At 44.9% G+C, this 17584-nt stretch overlaps 1 protein-coding gene across 1 annotated transcript; it reads left to right on the top strand.

Moving 5' to 3' along the window:
* Nucleotides 1-3190: 3190 nt before the first annotated feature.
* Nucleotides 3191-16365, top strand: ccnd1 (cyclin D1). Its single transcript, XM_080759069.1, has 5 exons — nucleotides 3191-3640; nucleotides 5312-5527; nucleotides 7215-7374; nucleotides 9645-9793; nucleotides 12375-16365. Exons 1-5 carry the CDS (start codon nucleotides 3443-3445, stop codon nucleotides 12540-12542), a joined length of 891 nt encoding a protein of 296 aa, XP_080615195.1. The 5' UTR covers nucleotides 3191-3442; the 3' UTR covers nucleotides 12543-16365.
* Nucleotides 16366-17584: the final 1219 nt, after the last annotated feature.

Raw genomic sequence — 17584 nt, 5'->3', positions numbered from 1 at the left:
TGAACCAAATGTATAATTTGTATACATCTCTAAATGTTCTGATGAATTGAAAACGGTGGACCCGGTTGTTGCAAACAAGTGTAATGCTTTATCCCAGTATCATCCACACAGTAATAGTTTTTGAGCTTTCATTTGAAATGTACCTATTCTGCAAACTGTTAATGAATCAATGAATCAATCTATGATCGATCATCCAATATATTTTTCTAATCATATGTGTTGTAGAAAAGTCCGGAGGGAGTAGGTATATAGGTACACACGTAACTGATTTGCATGGACTTGGAAACACATAAACGGCATGCAGAGCTAAGCTTTTTATAACCTTAATAATAAAACTCTAGTGAAATAACTGTAAATGTTGTGTACTCACTCAACTACATGGCATTCCATAACAGCATTGGCTCTCAAAGTGGGGTCTCGGGGTATACCCAAATGCTTCCACGTGCAGGTCCCTGCAAATTGAGGAACATGAGCTTAAACATTTTCACCTATTTTCACCAGTGCCTTTAAATCCCGAAACTTTTTTGTCTTTTTTTCCCCCTTTTTCTATTTTGAAAACTTTTACAATTGTTAAACTAGCCGATCTACATCGACACGTTGTGAGCTTGTAGATCGGCTATTTAAAAAATAATTGCCAAAAAAGTAAAAAGAAATAATTTAAAAATAAATGGGGGGCAAATAAGTTTAGGGATACGCGAAAACAGGGCTCTTATAAGCTCTATTCCGGCTATTCAGAAATAGCTCGTCTACAAGCTCACAATGCGTTGCATGATCGCATCATGGTGAGCTTATATAGATCACATTTTTTGGACAAATCTTCTCTAATGGGGTATATATATCTATACCCATCGCATCTCTGCCACAGAACCTTTTCAAATGTGGTGCTGCAGGGACCAATTTGGGGGCCGTCTTTGACGTTAAAATGCTTAAGAATCACTGACATGCACATCATGTATATGGGACAGTGCATGGTGAAATATGAGGCTGTGATATAGCAGGGGGCCCTGTCCTCAGTGTCCTGACAATAAGCAGCAGCCACACACACACACACACACTCCTATACACCGAGCATTACGGTATAGCTACTCAATAGCTCCAGAGAGGAATTCCAGGAATGTGAAAAGCTCCAATTCATATTGAAACTAGATTAAAATGTGTACAATTTACACACACACACACTAAAGTGGTGTCGTCTGCTTTTTTTTAACTCCGCCGGAGGAGAGCAGAAGACGGTGTAGTAGTGGGTGTTACTTTGAGGCGACATCGAGGTCGTTTCCTGCCGAGTTGTGAGTTTTTTTTTTCTTTTCTCTCTCACATTGTTTGATGGGACTGACTTGTTGATGGTTTCACTGGTTCTGGTGGCTGTGTGTGTGCGTGTGTGCGCGCGCGTGCGTGTGTGTGTGTGTGTGTGTGTGTGTGTGTGTGTGTGTGTGTGTGTGTGTGTGTGTGCGTGTGTGTGCGCGTGCGTGCGTGTGTGTGTGCGTGTGTGCGTGTGCATGTGTGTATGTGTGTGTGTGCTCCTTCACACAGGGAACATTGGTTTTGTAACTTCTGTCTGTGGGCCCATGTGCGGACGGGATCAACGTGACACGGATCAATTGTACACAGAGGGGGTGTTCTGGATCGATCCGCTGCAACAGGACTTTGATAGGGTTATCAATAAACAACATCCAGAGCTACTCCAGGGAACTGAACTTTTCCCCACATGAAAAGTTTATGCCGACATCTGCCTAGTAACAGCAATTCCTCCCATTGGTGCAACCCCAGTCTCCTCCTGCTTCTCGTGCGTGCGTGCGTGTGTGTGTGTGTGTGTGTGTGTGTGTGTGTGTGTGTGTGTGTTAAAGGGAAAGACTTTAAACATTTACAAGGTAGTCTACTTTCTCAAAAGTTATTTTCATAAGCATTTTGTGTTCCAATAGCCTATACATATATAACTTATACACACTCATCAAACCCCCCACACACAAATTCAATCCACACAACACCACTGTAAACAAACCTAAAACATGCAAGCACGTCCGATTCAAAAATGAGCTGAAACTGTAAAAGTATTTATTATGTTCTCGTTGTAACAGGTTGTGTGTGTATAGTTGTAATGTGTTTTTTTGCCTATAGGTATATTGTACTATCAAGTGAGTGTATAATGTCACAGTCAGTCACAACAAAGTCACATTATTAACGTGACATTGTTGTGGACTGTGACAGAAAAGCTCTCAGACCCGTCCGTCCACAAGTCTTTTTTTTTCTTCTTTTTTTTTTCTTGAAAACATGGAAGTGGAATATTGTGTCATTCGGGGTCGGAATAAACCAGCATTCATTGTGTGAATAAAGAGGCTGGTCTTTATAATGGTCCATGTGCTCACCTCATGTCTGCATGGGAGGGAAGAGAGGAGGGGAGGGGAGGAGGGGGGTCCCTGTGTGCTGCTGCTGCTGCTGCTGCTGGCACAGTACACACTGCCCCCTAGTAGCCGCTTGAGTCCACACACACACACACACACACACACACACACACACACACACACACACACACACACACTGAGTGAGCTCCCCCTGCCTCCCCTGGGCAGATCGAGCAGCAGACCACCGGCCCAGAATCCTGATGCAGACGCTGGGCCGGCAGCCAGAAAATAGACTCCCCCCCCACCCTCCCCCCACCACACCAAGCTCCTCGGTACCCCCGCCCCCCCCCTCTCACAACCCCCCCACACCGACCGTCCGCCACCACGGAATCCAGGGACCTTCCATTACCATACCTATAGGATATAAGGAGAGGGAGGAGGGGGAGACTTTTTTTTTCCCCTTCTTCTTCAGGAGAAGCGAGGTGGGGGAGGGGGGGGGGAGAGACGGGGGGTGCTTCTAGAGTTTATCCTCCTCTCTCTCTCTCTCTCTCTCTCTCTATAGACTCTCCTTCCTAGCAGCGCGCTCCCTCGCAGACTGCCCGTCGCTTTGATCTCCCCCCGCCGGTCCCCCTGCATGCACTCCCCTCCTCTCTCTCTCTCTCTCTCTCTCTCTCTCTCTCTCTCCCCCGCCCACCCCCCTCCGTTAACAACAGCTGACGTCACCGCGCAGAACGCTCGCCCCCGCGTTCCTCTCTCTCTCTCTCTCTCTCTCTCTCTCTCTCTCTCTCTCTCTCTCTCTCTCGCCCTGAAAGCGAGGTTTTGTGTGTGCGGGCTGTGCGGGTCGGCGCTCAGAGGACTGTAGGACACCGGAGGAGACGCAAGCAAAGCAAGCAGAGCAGAGGCAGAGCATCCAGAGACACTATAAAACAAAACCAGGAACAAAAGTCATAATACCTCTCCTCTCCTGCTCTCTACTCACACAAACTTTAGACCACTGCACCTCCTCCTCCTCCTCCTTGATCAGAGCTAAAAGGGAACAGAGAAGAACAACAAAGAAGAACAACAATAATAATAAACTAATAATAATAATAATAATAATAACTATGGAACACCAGCTGCTGTGTTGCGAAGTGGATACGATCCGGAGGGCTTACCAGGACGTGAACCTTCTCAATGACCGGGTGCTGCACACTCTGCTGCGGGCAGAGGAGAGCTACCTGCCCGCTCCCAACTACTTCAAGTGTGTTCAGAAAGAGATCGTTCCCAAGATGAGGAAAATAGTTGCGACGTGGATGCTGGAGGTTTGTTTTTTTTATTAGACCCATACATTTTTTAAAAAAAAAGAAAGAAAAAAAAGGCTTGGTCCTTTTCTATTTGTTACCCCCCTTCTTCCTGATTGCGGAGTGCTGCTTTTTGTGTGTGTGTGTTTTGGTAATGTGGAGACTTGTTGTGAGCATTGATGCACTTCGGACCTTAGATGGTGTTGGAAGAACTAATAGAAAAGTCTTGTTTCGGGCTCATCGTGCGGTTTAATATCTTTATAATTGCACAGTGTGTCACTAGCATGCATGTTACATAAACGTTCCGAAAACTATGTCCTCGTGTGTGTGTGTGTGTGTGTGTGTGTGTGTGTGTGTGCTGCGCTGGGTGGTCCCTAACCAGACATATGACTTATTAGCAACAGGACATGTTACAATTTAGATCACGATCACGACGCCTTTTATCACTCGTCAAATCCTCTGCATTTCTCGGAATCTCGTGAAAATGTAATTACGTGGGAAGGGGGAGAAAGGGAAAAAAAATATTCCAAATTAACAGCAATGTACACGTATGCAGTCTGGCCCGTGCCAGTATTACGCGCCATCTTTGTTGTCGTACGAGAAGCATTTTAATATCATTAAAAATCCCTAACACTGCCAGAAATGACAATAAGCCAGTCCACTGACCGACAACCGTGTCTATATCATAAGCCGTGTGTGTGCCCGCACCTGTGGCGTGTTCTGCGTGTACGAACTTGTAAAGTTTTGTTTTGGTTTATGCGAATCGTGTTCGTGTCTTCGGCGCTCAGGTCGCGAAAAAAGGCACTTTTCCTCCAGAAACGCCGAAATCAGAGCGGTTTAAACAGTCGGCTTTGATAGTTCAGCCCTTTGTCAACATTTACATGCCGTTTTGGACGGATTCCGTCGTGGGCTTCTATTTTTTATTAATTTCCGAAAGTGTGCGCTCCGCGACCCGGACGGAGATGTCGCACGGTACACGTGAAGGCACCACGTCGTAGAAATTAAATTGTTTTAATGTTTTCCTGCGCGACAATTCGACACATCTCGGTCCCACCCGATAAAGCATGCCACAAGGAACATTTACATGCCAATTACGTGCACCGGGGCAATTTTTAAATATTTATAATTATTTTTTGAAAAGATGACGAAGTTGAAAATGGAGAGTGAAACTTGCGTTGACGCCACCTTTGTGTGTGAGACAGAACTGACTGGAAACTAATTTCCCCCGACTGTTATGATAAGTGCGTTATTATTATACAGTAATGCCATCGATTTGTACGATTCTGCATGGGCTTTCGGTGCTATAGGCCTGTGGATGCCTGTGAATTAGGCTACATCAGTGGATTATGCAGTTAAATCACGCGTCACATACATACATTATTCCAAAGAAGGATTGCACGCACTTTTAATGTTTCTCGCCTCTTCACATTGAACTATTTCGTTTGGGGCTCGGCCACATTCAAGGCTTACACACGTCTCTGTTGATCACCTATATGCAGTTTTGCACGTGTGCACACACAGTGAACCGCAGTGGCAGTGTGACTCCTCGTGGGTGTCAAATGGACCCTCGGCAGAGCCCATTTGACCCATTTCTGTGTGTCGCAGTTAACATCGAGACTGTGGCTTTGACAGGGCTGAGCGTGCACGCTTGTTATTCCTGTCTTAATTGCCCTTGCACCGCTCCTCCAACAGGTCTGCGAGGAGCAGAAATGCGAGGAGGAGGTTTTTCCCTTGGCTATGAACTACTTGGACAGATTTTTATCGGTGGAGCCCACGAGGAAAACCAGGCTCCAGCTGCTGGGAGCTACGTGTATGTTTCTGGCCTCCAAGATGAAAGAGACTGTGCCCTTAACGGCGGAGAAGCTGTGCATCTACACGGACAACTCGGTCCGGCCAGGAGAACTCTTGGTAAATTGAGCTGCTTTGCTGCCCCTAAAAAAACTGCTCTCTTCCTAAAACATGCATGGGGGATGTTGCATAACACACAGGGCCCACATGGGGCAGACATGATGCACTCACAGACAGACAGACAGGGGTCAAGAAGAAAGCACACGACGTCGTATATAGGCAATACATATACGAATACTTCACGTCACGTGGTGATGATGATGATAATTATGAAGCTTAATATAGCGGTGGGATATGTAGGCCTATAAACAATAAAAGCGTCTGGTTCATAATTTATGTGAGCCATTTAGGAAGTTGTTAAAGTCGAGGCTGAGATAGCAGCCTCTCTCTGAATGGCTGCCTGTTAACTTTCCCATGGTGACTGGCTGGGAAGGAAGGCCTCTCTCGTTTCATGAATGGTCTCTGTCTGTGAGCCATGCCCTGCGACTCTAGTCTGCTGCTGTCCAGGAATCAACCCGGGCTTATAGCGACCCCCAGTGGCCTGGAAAACACATGGCATGAGATAGCGTGCGCGCGCGTGCGTGTGTGTGACTGCGTGAGTGTGTGTGTGTGTGTGTGTGTGTGTGTGTGTGTGTGTGTGTGTGTGTGTGTGTGTGTGTGTGTGTGTGTGTGTGTGTGTGTGAAAGAGAGAGATGTGATGGAGTTGCATATGTTCCATTGTATATTAGTCTATTAGAGCAATGGTATACCCGAACCTTTCAGCCCATGACACCCCCAAATAATCATATTTTAATGTATTTATAGGAGCCCACCCCCCACCCTGACAAGCGCTTGGAATTGTATAGGAACTATACAATTAGTTTGACTCGGTTCCACAGATATAAATATTGTGGGGGAAGATATAGCCATACTATACAAGCTCACACAACACCTCGCAACTCTTGGATCGGCTATAATATCTTCACAATGTTTGCCTCTTTCTTACGTATATAATATTGGGACAATTTTGTATTAAAAAGGTCTTACAAGACACGGAAGTCATTAAATATTCACTTTAGAAATGTGCAGATATACCCCTGTAAACACTTACAGGCCCATTGGTGTGTGGGTGTGTGTGTGTGTGTGTGTGTGTGTGTGTGTGTGTGTGTGTGTGTGTGTGTGTGTGTGCGTGTGTGTGTGCGTGCGTGTGTCTTATCTCGGTGTCATGCGTCCCTCGCTGCCATGTGGTGTCTGGTCAGCGGTCATCGCCATGTTGGCTTGTGGTGGACATTTTTGTCAACGTTCCATTTTTGCCACTGACATACGAAAAGGAGTGTGTATACAATACACATATTATACCAGAAAGAAACATTATAAATAGATGGCCATAACAAGGTCTGTAACTATGGAACCAAATGGACCCTTATACGGTTCCAGCCGGTTCCATTTGAACACTCTCAGAGTTATAAGGGGGGGCCGTCTTTGCAAAATAACACAGTGGACTCCTAATGTGCCATTAGTAAATAACTGCCATACATATTCTGAAGAAAACCTGGAGATTGACATTCATTGAGTGGGTTTGTTATGATCGACATTATAATGGCGTGTAAAACAGAAAGTCTATAAACATTTTGCCACGGACAAGACCATGAAGTCTTTGCCAACCCACGGACACATTTTGTCCCGTGTGTGCGGACATGTTGGTGACCCCTGTGTCTTGGTTGTGTTCCTCCTCCTCCCTCCTCCTCCTCCTCCCCTCCGTGTGTAGCATATGGAGCTGCTGGTTCTAAACAAGCTGAAGTGGGACCTGGCGTCGGTCACGCCTCACGACTTCATCGAGCACTTCCTGTCAAAGCTGAACATCCACTCTAGCACCAAGGCGATCCTCAGGAAGCACGCCCAGACGTTTGTGGCCCTCTGCGCTACAGGTACGACACGCACGCAACGCAAGGCAGGCGGGCGGGCGGGCGGGCCCACAAAGTCACTTGTTTCTCCACATTGTACGTGGTGTCAGGAATGAGTTACGAAGTATAGGACCCAAAAAGCAGGCAACCAGATGCAGAGTAGATATCTTCAAGGTGTTTGTGTTTATCGAGCCAAAAGATAGGCAACAACAACAGACACAAAACTCACTTGACATAGCTTTACGAACCAACAAGGACACATTGCAAACAAAGGGCTTAATTAAATAGACACAGGGATCACAATGCACAGGTGAACAGAACAAACAATCAACATTGGGATTGGCTGGGAGACTTAACAGGACACAGGTGGAGAAAACTATAGTAATCACATGGGGGAGGTGAGACAAGACAGGCTAACACAACTGTAGGCAGAACAGGTAACACTAGGGCAACACTACATAATAAAAGTGTGCGACAGACTGATATCGTGACAGTCTGCGGCGGCGTGTCATATGGACGAAGCGTAGATTAAACGAGGCATTGAAGTTGAAACACGAAATGTATTTGCATGTCGAGGGTTAACGTGTCTGCTTTTGTTTTTCCCCCTGTGGATGAAAAACAACAGTAAGAACAATAAAATAACTGTCAACAAGCATGATGATAATTGGAATTGCTACATAGACTTGGATACAGGTGCACCAAGCTGCTATAAAAAAAAAGGCTTGATATTTTGGTCTCAAACATTGAATGTGTAATTTCTTCCGCATAGCTGTTTCAGAATAGTTAGTGTTGCTCGTGCTCCTGCAGTAAACTTTAAACGAGTCACAGAGGTATGTGACTCGTTTGTGGGAGAGAGAGAGAGCGCTGATTGGTCATGTTTTCCCTTTGATCTGCGGGAGATGCTATTTTCTTTTACGACAGGATTATTCATTGGTCGCGGGGTGTGTTTATGCAGTGAAAATGGTTTGTTTTCTGCCGTGCCGGGCAATCGGTTGGTCTCAGCAGCACGTGTGTGTGTCTCTTAACTTAAGCACTTCAATCCCTGTGTAGTCCCAGAGAACTTGGACTGGAATGTCTTTGCCAAACACAGACAGATCTAGAAGCTCCTTGTAGATCTGCTATTTTTGGCGAATGATTCCTCCAGAATATGGAGGCCCGGAGTCGCCCAGGGCTCTGTACTAGGCCCCCCCCCTCCTGTTTGTCTTTTAGATCCGCTATAGTTTGGCCGAATGTTCACCCCCAGAATAGGGACTGCTGGCCTCAAGTGGTAATGATGATGGCTCTCGCGCTGCATTATGATTCACCCCTATAACTACCCATAACTACTGTATTTAATATTGGAACTATACCCACAACTACTGTATTTAATATTGGAACTATACCCACCACTACTGTTATTTAACACAATCCACGAGATATCTCGAGGAAAGCTATTATTACCATCTGGGGCCCATCCACGAGATACATGAGATTTGATTAAAAAATATTATTGGTACCTTTTTTTCCCCCCCGCTTCTGTTAGCTTCCGTTGCTAGCCTAGCCTCCACAGGCCTCCCGTTATAGAAACAGCCTACATGATCCACGGTACACGTCGTTCACACAGTACACACACACACACAGGGTTATTTAGTGTTTTGTTCTGCTCAAAATGGGACAAAGTACCATGTTTGGGACCTTATAATAAAACATTAATCCGTGCTCACGCTGAGAAAACTATAATCCACCACGACTACAGACCATACAGATACGGAGGCTATATCACTTCCGGGTCGGGCGGACGCGGCTCTTCTTCTTCTATGCTTATGTGTCACGCATTTCACTGGCGATTTCGCCTCACGATCTCGCCTATATGGTAAAACGGCATTGGAATCGGTTAATGTCGGTCGGTCAGGTCCAGGTGACACAATGTGTCACGACATCCCAGCTTGACGGTGTTATAACAGTTAACTGATCCCTTTTTACCTGTCCTTGTTGTTCACTATAGAATCATTTGTCATTGGCGTTTGAGTTTATTTTTCATATCAATTTTGGTTGTGGTTTGGGGGTTTTTTGTGTCCACCGACATGCGTTGCGTCGTGCTCGCGGTTAGGTCAGGGTAGGGTGTCGGTCTAAGGACCAATAGTATGTCAGAACTAAAGCGTGTACGCAACCCAACATGGCCACAACAGGGACGACAGGGTAAAAAAGCAGCTAATGCATTTTCACACACACACCTCACACCTCCTCTGTAGCGTTCTGTGTTGGTTTTTAAACCCCTCTCCTCCTCTCCCCTCTCTCGGTGTGTGTTCGTGCAGACGTGAACTTCATCGCCAGTCCTCCGTCCATGGTGGCAGCGGGCAGCGTGGTGGCAGCCGTACAGGGTCTCTACCTGAAGAGCCAGGACGCCTCGCTCTCCTCCCAGAACCTCACCAACTTCCTGTCACAGGTCATACGCAGCGACCCGGTACGTCTGGGAGAGACGCACGCACACGCATGTACACACGCTCGCACGCACGCACAAGCTTGTAGATTGGCTATTTCCCCCACAATATTTATCTGTGGAACCGAGCCAAACACAATTGAATGCCTCAATTTTGGAGGGGGGGGTCTCCAGTTCAAATATGATTATTTTGGGAGGGTCCCCACTCTCCAGTTCAAATATGATTATTTTGGGAGTGTCCCCACTCTCCAGTTCAAATATGATTATTTTGGGAGGGTCCCCACTCTCCAGTTCAAATATGATTATTTTGGGGGGGTCCCCACTCTCCAGTTCAAATATGATTATTTTGGGGGGGGGGTCACGGTCTGAGAAGGTTGAGAACCACTGACTTTAGTTGACTGGGGTCCCCCGAGGCTCTATGCAAGGGTCGCTATTATCTTCCGTGTACACGAAAACTCTCTCGATAATAATAACCAACGTAAAAGTATAATGGAGCTTAAGTAAGAAGCATGTATTTATGTGCATGTCTACTTGTTTTCCACGGAGCGGCTCAGCCTGTTGTTGGTTCACCAGGGTTCATGTCACAGACCTCGGACCTTGCACTTTGTTAGACCGCACTGGATAAGAGTGTCTGCTAAATGCCTAAATTGCAAAATGGAGACAAACACATGCACACACGCACGCGGCACGCACGCACACACATTAGACGCAAGCGTTCGTTTTTCTGGGCATGTCATTATAGGAGAGATCAACACATTTTCAACAACTTCATAAAGTTCCAAAGAACGTCAAAACATTTCTTATACAAGACCTGTAAGACCTGTATACTATCGTACGATTAATACTATACTGGGAAAGTAGCCAATCTACAAGCTCTCACACTGCGTCTCAGCACTCATTTATTTATTTGACGGGGACAAAGCTCATTAATCAACATGTCAACAGTTTTCACATCAATGTAAATGGGCCAGAGTTAGCCAAAGCTAAATTTCATTCTGTAGTCCCTCCCGTTGTCATCTTGTACATTGCCCATTTTTTTGCCAGAGAGACTTGATGCTGAGGGGAAAATAGGAGGCGACCCAAGTACACACAGTACAATGCATGACAGATGTACACATGGAGAAATTGAGCAAAAGGGAAACGTTGACAAAAACATCCAAACCATGAAATACCACATGTGAAAACAGAAACACAAGAGTGTCACACTGGGTCATGTTCCCATGGATTATTCTTTTTTACTACCAAATGAGTCTTGCCTGGCCCAGACGATCAGTGATCTCTGGCCACGGCTACTGAGGTGATGTCTGGAAACGTCTAAATTAAACGTAGACGTATGACCAGTGTCGTTTAGATGAGAGAGTCGTGACAACTCAGTTCACTTCACGGGGTCAGTCCAATGGCGTCTCTTCTACATTGTACTTCTATTGGCGAAGAGCATGGCGAAGAGTGACAAAGTCCTGGACCGGAAGTTGGCAGAATGCACTGGACTCCGGCAACGGCCCAGCTTTAATGATCTTAAATCCCTTTATTTTAAATAGTTTTTTTTAGTTATAGTACAAGATAAACATTACAGAGACTTTAGTTTGTTACTGTGCAATACTTTAAAACAGTTGTCATGTTGCACACATGCTTAGAATTGCTGATATCTGCGCCGCCCTCGTTGAAAACAATGCATTTCAAACTCCAGCTTATGTCACACTCACAGGGCTGCGTGAACAGCGCTCGAGCGCTGTTTTCTGCCCCCTCAATGGCGCCACTCTCCTATAGTCTATACTACACCACTTTGGTTATAACCAGCTCCGCCAACAAACCTACACCCTTTGAGAACAATCATATCACCGTCCCAATATGAAGTAAACAACTGTTATTTTTCAGGTAATAGGTTTCTGCCATGTTTTGTTTAACGGGGTCCACCAGAGCTCTATATTCCACCCTCTAAGTAGTATTTCCCAAAATGGCATCTGTGAACTTTGATGTTAAAACCATTGTACTTTTACTAAAGTAAAATGTTGAGTGAACCGAGTAGCTATCTATATATCGTGGTACCTAGGCATTTGGCATGCCTTTAAACATGGTAAATCATATAGATTCACATTTTTTCTAGTCTCTTAAATTAGTAAATATAAATTTAAATGCAAACTCTAAACAAATTGAGGCTCTATACTGTTCCAAACTGAACTTAATCTAACACATATAGCCCATTAAGGCCAGATTTTTTAACCACATTAAGCAGTAAGCAGTAAAGTAGAAGTAGAATAAACAGTAGAATAAGTTGAATAAACATAACAGACCATTGGCGTCTTTGGGGGGTATAGAGCTCTTGGGTAGACCTTCAGCTTGCTTGTTTGTTAGTCGTGTGAGTGTCCGCCACCACCAGCCTCTAACAGGTGTTCAATCAGCCAAACGAGCACCACCAGCAGCCATCTTGCAGCTGATGATGCACTCTGGGAGATGTAGTTGTCTCATGAGGTCTGAGCCGGTGTCTTGTCGAAGATCCATGCTCCGTTCATGAGTTTTAACTCAACAACAATTGGTATATGCTTGCTAAAACGAGTTCTAGTGTTTTCCGTGTTCTGACCATGTGACCTCCTCCTCCTCCAATCAGGACTGCCTGCGGTCGTGTCAGGAGCAGATCGAGTCTCTGCTGGAGTCCAGCCTGCGCGCGGCGCAGCAGCAGCAGCAGCATCACGCCGTCTCCACGGAAACCAAGCGCGTGGACGAGGACGTGGACCTGTCGAGCACGCCCACCGACGTCAGAGACATCAACATCTGATTGGCCGGCCCGGCGGCGATCTGCAGCCCCACACACCAACCCCCACACCACCCCCTCCCGCGCCCCCCCCCCGGGGGGGCGGCGATGTTACATTTTGTGCGATCACTTTGCAGACCTCACCTGTAAAAATGGCCAGTCGGAGAGAGAGAAAGAGAAAGAGAGAGAGAGAAAGGCCTTCTGGGTATATAAAGAGACGGTGGGAGGAGGAGCCTGGGAGAATGACTCCCCCCCCCCCCCCCCCCCCCTATATGAATATGGATGCCCCGCCTATTTTGTAACCCGGCCTTGTTCCTCGTTGGCCAATGACGGCCCGGCATCTTTGCCCCACGCCCACTGCGCCCTGTCTCGACACCTCAACGTTATATACCTGCCTGTTTTAGGTTTGCCCACGAGACGGGACCCATATTAAGCAGTCTCTGGTCTTTCAAGACAATACCGCCACGGGAAAACCTCCCTCCCCACCACCCCCTCACACACAGACGCACGCACGCACGCACACGGACACACACACACACACACACACACACACACACACACACACACACACACCTCCTACCCCGGCTGGGGCGAAAAACTAAGAAAGAAAGAGAGACGGTGGCGTAAACGTCTAAGAAGCCCCATAAAAAAGACATTGTTTTCTTATATATATATATGCCCTGATATATTAAACTTAGGATTTTTAAATTACCAGACTTCGCTCTCGCCCTACTACTAAAAACCATCTCGAGTATAGGACCACGTAGTCTGTTTTTAGCTTTTTAATTTTATTTTCCTCCTCTTCTTTCCATTTTTTTTTTTTTTTTTTTTTTTAATCTGACATCTTATTAAAGAGAAGAGGCTTTATCGTTTGTTTATATGTTTAGTGTCCAAGTTTGCCTAATTTATGCTCTGAAAAAACACTAGTTCTGCAAACTCACGCGCCGCCCGCGCGGTGAGCTTATGGGCCTTGTAGTTCTTTTCGGCGGAGTGTTTGAGAGAGGTGCTCGAAGCCTATAATACCCCGTGGTGTGTCCTCCTTGTTGTTGTGCCGACACTCATCATGTATCCAACTTGCTTGCTTGTGTGTTCGTTTTAGTCACTTTATTATGTTATCACGTTTTAGAACTCGTTTCAGAATTATTCCTGCCTCTTCTCTTCTTAAAAGCTGGGCTGGGGCTTCTCGTCGTGGGGGCTAACAAGTGTGTCGTGTGTTAACCGTGACGCCGCGCGTTCGGCGCTCTGTTTGGCGCTCTGTTTGGCGCTTTAACGAAGGTGACTGTGCGGGGGGCCGCCGGTCGGTGTCAGGTTTTTGGACGACTTGAAACCGCTCATAGCTACAGACAAATGAGTATACTGCCTACAAACCTTATATATATAGTCCAAGTTTGTGTATGATTATTACTCATTCAGCTAGCTATGATTACTAAGCTTAAAAATCCATCATGTATACACACACATTCCTGGCGGAGCAAACCCCTACAGGCCACAGTTTTTTTCCTTTCTTCCTTTTGTTTGATGTAGTTATATATTATATATATAATAGATATATTATATATATACATATATATATATATATCTTACCTTCTAATACCATTCCAATTTTGTTTTCTTAAAAAAAAAAAGAAAGAAAAAAAGCACTTTTTGGTCAGCTTTGGCTGGCTCATGTAAAAAAAAAAAAGAACAGAAAAGAAAATCACATTGAGTTGGTAAGGCAACAAAACATGGAATGGAATGGGGGACGGAGCGGGTGTCTTAGCTACGGTGGGACTGCTTTGAAGAGGAGAACAGATGCCCCGCAACAAAAACGGAAAAAAAAACCCCAACTAAAAACAATGGTTCTCCCTCCGATTGTACGTGATCCATGTTAAAGGGACACGCTAGTGTGGTTCTGACAGGATCCACTCTGGAAACCTCACCCCCCCCCCCCCCCCCGCCACTCTAATGAACATGAGGGGTTTTTTTTACCTCCCAGGAGGGCTGGGAAATGTATAGATGTGGTGATATGAGAACTAGATTGTGTCTGGGGGGGATATTTGGGATATCGTTAATGATGTGTTATATGACCTAAGTGTTGTTCTTTTTCCTGGTTGTAATCACGCAAAGCCTTATAGCAGATCGGTCGCAGATCTTACAAGCTCTCGACGAAACGCGTATACGTTTTGGATTGGTTTGTAAAGAATGGCTTATTTTTGGACGATATATATATTTTTTGAAAAAATTGTCGCATAACACGACATTATCGGCCAAACACAATATACGATATTATTGTCACGATATCGATATTGAGGTGTATTTTTGGTCATACAATGTTGTCCATATCGCCCCCGGGGGCCCGTATACTTCCGGAAGGGATCAGTATACAGCTTCTACCCCACACACCGCTGTTATAAAAGACCCTGCCCATGTGTTTTGGGGAAAAGGGGATTGGGGGGGGTGGGATGGGTTTATGGGAGTGTTTAAGACTACGGAAACGATTTTGCACAAACCTAAAGACATGGGCTGTGTTTTTTTTTCGCGGCTTGCCTAAGAGAGCGAGGACGGGCAAGAATGAGAGACAGAGGAGGAGGAGGAGAGAGAGACGGAGGAGGTATTAAAGACGTTGAAAGTGACAAAGAGAGGCAAAAAAAAGAATAATGTTTTTTTTTAATGGCTCGAAAGCGTTTCTTAATGCTGGCGCCGGAGCTCAATTAGGTCTCTGATTGTATAATAAAAAAAGGACACAGAGTAGGAGAGAAACACTCCTTGTTATTCAGCTGCTATGGAAACGAAATCCCAGCTACGTGTAAAAAGAAAAAAAACAAACATAAAGAAAACTAATGACGAAAAAAAAAAGAAACAATGCTTTTCTCCTATTGTGTTGCTGCTACATTTTTTTTGTTTTGTTTTTATACATATAAATGTCAATATACTGCTATGCTAGTTTGAATTTTCTCATAGAAAATTATGTTATTGACATCCTTTGCTTGTTGTTTTTATGTAGATTTTTATGTGATCAGTTGTGTATAATTACTTAATATTGATTTTCTGTGCTATTCCAAAAAAGAAAAAAAGAGGAAAATTGTAGATAAAAAAAAAAGGTTTTGATCCACAATACCTCATATGACAGTCAAGATTTATCTCTAATTTCTAGTCAGTTTTTTCTTTTTGTTTTTGTTTTGTTAGTTATTATTCTGTTTGTACGTGTGTTGGTTCAGTGCATACTAGCTCTGTTGAAACTGCTTGTTTGATGGAAAGCCAACCAGACGCGGCTGTGGTTTGATACTGGTGCCATAACAACAAAAAAAAGTGGGATTATGTATAGAACTCTTGTTGAGTGTTATGCCTGATTTATACTCGGTCGCACGCCGCGGGCGCGCCTACCGGAAATAGGCGCCTATTCACAGGCTCACGCCGCGTCTCTGTGCGGCGCTCCGTGAGCTAATAAACAGGCTATACTTCCGGGTCGTCGTCCCCCCCCCCCCCGACACTGGCGCGCAAGTAAAAGAAATCAAGCTTTTAAGCTGTCTCCGTGATAGAGACTCGATCCCTTCCTTATAGGCCCATTGCGGCCTTATATCCCTTCCCCTTTTTTCTATTTATGAAAACGTTTTTCTTTTCTTTTTCTTTTTTCTTTTTTTCTTTTTTTTGCTCCAGTTTTCAAACCGTCAACGAGTGGATATGTCGTTTGTATGTAAATAGACAGATAGGTTTGTCATGCTTGGTATTAAAAAAGCCATAATAGACCTTATACAAAATCATTCCACAAGTTGACTCTACTTCATGCCAGTTGTCATGTCTTGCAACCCGGGAGGCACAGTGTGTATTCATATTTGTGTTGACTGCACAATAAAACAAACAAAAACAAGTTACAAGCAATCTTGAAAAACCCTGCCGTCTTGTCTGCATGTTGTCCGACCTGTCCGCGCGCCTTTAACACCATAAACCATTACAAACACGTCATTGTCTCCACCAGGCCGAATGGCGCGGCACACTCCGTCATGTCCGAGTTTCCGTACGTCCGTCCATCTGAAACATATACGCACACTCCCCTGAAACCCAGAGCAGAACCTCTGTCCCTTTTTCATAAATAACATCTATACACTGACACGAAAACGCGTATTCAGGGTAAGTTGTGATTTGCTCTCGTTCACTGCAATGCAATTTGAGGCATTTCCAAAACAATATTGCGCAGAGTACAGCGATTATCAAACGTATTTGCAATGCCATATACGTTGAAAGATCTGTTGCCCGGCGTGGACAAGGCACGTTACCTCCGCAAGTTAGATATTGTCGGCATATAGATGTTTGTCCGTATGTGATTAAGGATTGGAAAAAGTTGCATTGGCAGCCATAGAAAATTCTGCCCAGGGTAAAAATCGTCGGGCGTTCCTGTCTTGTTTCGTGTCAGTGTATAGCACACTATAATGGATTCTCAAATGCCTTTGATGTGTGCAGTGAGGGACAGAGGACCGTCTTAGCAACTGGAATAGGTTTGAAACCAGTCTACCAGAAGGTGTATTTACTTATGGATTACCGTAGAAAACACAACATGGACATGGGACAAGAATACCACATGTATAGCTCTTCACCCTCGACAGACCTCTGTCCATATAGGGCCGTATTCACACGGTATGGCCATTTTGCATTGAAAATCACACCCGTGTGAAGTGAGGGGCGCTCTTATCATTATACATCGTCATACATCATCTGCATGAACAACTGAATTCATGTGATTGGTTAGCCGATTTGCTCGTCTACATATGACGTACATTTTCCCTTCATTGTCAATGGCATTTAAAGCTTGTTTTGTCACAAACTTACGTCATATTTGAAGCACATATGACCTAATTTCTCCTTTCATTGTCAATGGCAAATATGAGACATGTGGGGGAAAAAGCTATTATACTGTATATACAGTAGGAGGCCCTCAAAAAGCAGGGTGGCATTTCATTAACCTAATGGCAAGATGGTGAATTATCAAGTGGCAGCATTTTATACTCAACGGAGCTAATGAGCTATCCTGGACTAAAAGTTAAAATGTGGAGATAAGAGGTTTCTACCGATAAGCAACATATACAGTAAGT

This window comes from Protomyctophum bolini (assembly GCF_963924005.1).
Source record: "Protomyctophum bolini genome assembly, chromosome: 1".
NCBI lineage: Eukaryota > Metazoa > Chordata > Actinopteri > Myctophiformes > Myctophidae > Protomyctophum > Protomyctophum bolini.
This window is presented reverse-complemented; position numbering and strand designations above follow the sequence as displayed.